The sequence below is a fragment of the Sabethes cyaneus genome, chromosome 1 (genome assembly GCF_943734655.1).
Source record: "Sabethes cyaneus chromosome 1, idSabCyanKW18_F2, whole genome shotgun sequence".
Taxonomy (NCBI): Eukaryota; Metazoa; Arthropoda; class Insecta; order Diptera; family Culicidae; genus Sabethes; species Sabethes cyaneus.
The window spans coordinates 91,038,642-91,042,152 of record NC_071353.1 but is presented as its reverse complement, the minus strand read 5'-3'; the positions used below and the strand labels follow the sequence as shown (position 1 = coordinate 91,042,152).

Here is a 3,511-nt window from a genome sequence, read left to right as displayed (position 1 = left end):
TTCGAAATTGCTGCCTTCCTGTCTAATGCGCTTGACCCGGTGCGCCGAACACAACTGCTCTTTTTGTCTATGGGGGAGCAATTGCAAGGCATCGTCCGAGCAGCGAAACTTCGTCCGGATCTAAATGACAAACAATGCTATCAAATCTTCATCAAAAATATCGAGGACCACCTACGGTCCATGATGGATATTACTGCGGAGCATGACGCCTTCTTGTGTATGAAGCAATTTAGAGGAGAGTCCACTATGGGTTTCCATGCCAGGCTAGTGGAAAAATTACGCCTGTGTCAGTATAGTACGAAAGACCAGGAACGTTCCGTCCATAACCAGCTTTTAAAAGGCATGACAAATCAGAAACTTGCTGAGGACTGCAGGTTATACGGTCGCGACACTAAGGTCATTGTGCAGGCAGCCACTCGAGACGAAGCATATAAAGGGGAAACGCGACAAGCAACCTGTGCGGAAGATGAGACAATCAACCAAATACGGAGCCACATATCTAGAAACACGAAGCGCGAGAATCCGAGCGAACCAAGTGCATCCCGAAGCAAACAATTTCGTCCAGATAGATTCCGCTCCAGCAGCCGCCGAGACAGATGCTCTAGATGTAACAAATGGATGCATCGAAATCGTCCTTGTCCGGCCCTAAAACTCAAATGCAATGCATGTGGGAAATTTGGCCACTTTGCTATAGTATGTAGAACCAGTCGTATAAATTCATTACATGAATACAATGTACAGCAAGAAGTAAAAGCAGATGCTAAGGAAGAAGAGGTAAAATAAATATATTTTAAGGAAATACAACATACAATAATAGTAAAACATGTCTCTATCCAATTTTTTTTTTAATAGCTTAATTCGCTCTCTCTCGATGATGTCCTGGTCTACTGTCACCTTAGATCGTCCAATCCTATAAGATTTCTAATTGATTCGGGAGCAGATGTGAACGTGGTTGGGGGTGCTGATTGGCAAAACCTGAAAGTGGAGTATGAATCTGGTTTAGCTCAACTGAAACCTATTGAAACTTATGCTGACAGAAGATTGCAAGCCTACGCTTCAAATGATCCAATGAAAATAGATTTTGCATTCAAATCAACTATACAGATCCTTGGATCTACAAACTCACTGGTTGCCGATTTTATTGTAGTAAACGAAGGAAAGCGATCTCTTCTTGGCAGGTCGACAGCAAACGAATTGGGGCTCTTGTTGATTGGACCTCAAGTGAACAAGTGTGAAATTGTTAACAAAAAAATTTTTACAAAAATGCCAGGTGTTAAAATTAAGTTTAGTGTCGACCAAAGTATTCCTCCAACTCGAAACACCTACTAAAATATACCAGCAGCTTACCGCGAAGGTGCAAGACGACGGTTATTGGAGATGGAAGCAAGCGGCATTATTGAAAGAGTAACAACTGCCCCGGTATGGATAAGTGACATGACCGCGGTATCTAAAGGGAAAGACGACTTCAGGTTGGTTGTGAATATGAGAGCACCGAATAAAGCCATCAAGAGAGAGTATTTCCGTTTGCCACTGTTAGACGAAATGAAAATCAAATTGTATGGGGCACGATATTTTACTAAGTTGGATTTGAAAAGCGCCTACTATCACTTGGAATTGAGCAACGAGTCGCGGGATCTAACGACATTTTTAGCAGAGAATGGTATGTTTAGATTTACACGACTAATGTTCGGAGTAAATTGTGCTCCGGAAATATTCCAACGTGAAATGACTCGGATATTAGAAAGCATCGAAAATAAGATAGTTTACATTGACGACATACTACTGTTTGCGAATAGTTTAGAGAAGTTGCATAAAATCGTTGCTCATGTGCTACAGATACTACGAGCCAACAATTTAACTCTTAATGAGGAAAAATGTGAGTTTGATAGAACCGAAGTTACGTTTCTTGGACATAAATTGGATAAAAACGGATTTCACATTGAAGAAGCAAAAATCAACGCGATTAAAAAATTTCGTCCACCCTCAACAACTTCGGAATTGCGGAGTTTTCTAGGGCTAGCAGCGTTCGTCAGCCCTTACATAAAACATTTTGCTACGATTTCGAATCCATTATGGTCAGTTGTAGGATCTAAAACGTGGAGCTGGCGTGATCAACACGAAGAAGCTTTCAATGCATTGAAACAGCAGATTATCCATTGCACTGTATCGTTGGGCTATTTTTCAGAACATGAAAATACAATACTGTATACAGATGCTTCGCCAAGTGCTTTGGGTGCAGTATTAGTGCAAGAATGGGCCGAGAAAAATCCGCGAATTACCAGTTTTGCTTCCAAAGCATTAACAGATACTGAAAAGAGGTACGCACAGAACCAAAGAGAAGCGCTTGGAGCAGTATGGGCGGTGGAACACTTCTCGTACCTATTGGGCCGTCATTTCACTTTACGCACAGATGCGAAAGGAACAACATTTATATTCAACCGGTCACGTGAAAGCTCAAAAAGGGCTCTAACCCGAGCAGATGGGTGGGCACTGAGGCTCAGTCCGTACGATTATACTGTGGAGTATGTTAAAGGAATTGAAAACATAGCCGATCCCTCGTCTCGGTTATACAATGGTGAAGATGCTCCTTTTGACGAGGAGTCAAGTCCATGGGAAGTCGCCCATATAGAATCCAACACCATCAGTTTTATGACTGAAGATGAAATTAAAGATATCACCAAAAAGGATAATATCCTGCAGCAAGTAATCCAAGCCTTAGAAACGGGGAACTGGCCAAAGCATTTAAGTCGTTACAAAGCGGTGTCAGATGATTTGTTTGTAAAAGATGGCATATTAATAAAGCTAGGTTGTGTCGTAGTGCCTGGACAATTGCGCCAAAAGGCTCTTGAAGTAGCGCATACTGGGCATCCGTCAACTGCGAAACTCAAAAGCATCCTCCGCGAACGAGTGTGGTGGCCAGGCATGGGCATTGATGCTGACGATTGGGTTAAGTCGTGTGAATCATGTGCTGTAAATGGCAGGCCAGAGAAACCGACACCGATGCGCCGTATATTTGCGCCGAAATCGGTTTGGGAAACGATAGCTCTCGACTTTAACGGTCCATACACAAAATACGGATGGATTTTGATCTTGGTAATAATAGATTACAGGTCAAGATACGCAATTGCTCGGCCCTTAAAATCTACAAGTTTTGAGAACACCAAAAAGATTCTCGATGATGTATTTAACAGAGAGGGCTTCCCTGAAGCGATCAAATCGGACAATGGACCACCGTTTAATGGAGAGGACTAGAAAAACTATTGCAATGCTCGGGGCATTCGAACGATCTTCTCTACGCCCTTCTTTCCATAGCAGAATGGTTTGGTCGAAAACTTTATGAAGGTCGTCAACAAAGCGATGTCCACGGCACAGTCAAATGGATTGGACTTTAACTTGGAGCTGCAGACAGCTGTAAATGCTCATAATGCAGCAGCTCACTCAGTTACCAGGATGGCTCCAGAGGAAATTATGTATGGGAGAAAATTTCGACGAGGTCTACCACTATTAAATC

The 3,511-nt window shown here is 42.5% G+C and overlaps 1 protein-coding gene across 1 annotated transcript; it reads left to right on the top strand.

Annotated features, from left to right (window-relative positions):
• Positions 1-1,482: 1,482 nt before the first annotated feature.
• Positions 1,483-3,252, top strand: LOC128745937 (uncharacterized protein K02A2.6-like). Its single transcript, XM_053842998.1, has one exon. It carries the CDS (start codon positions 1,483-1,485, stop codon positions 3,250-3,252), a length of 1,770 nt encoding a protein of 589 aa, XP_053698973.1.
• Positions 3,253-3,511: the final 259 nt, after the last annotated feature.

What these genes read in the sequence shown, in the direction of transcription:
- LOC128745937 (XM_053842998.1), top strand. Translation starts at nt 1,483, where the DNA reads ATGAGAGCACCGAATAAAGCCATCAAGAGAGAGTATTTCCGTTTGCCA.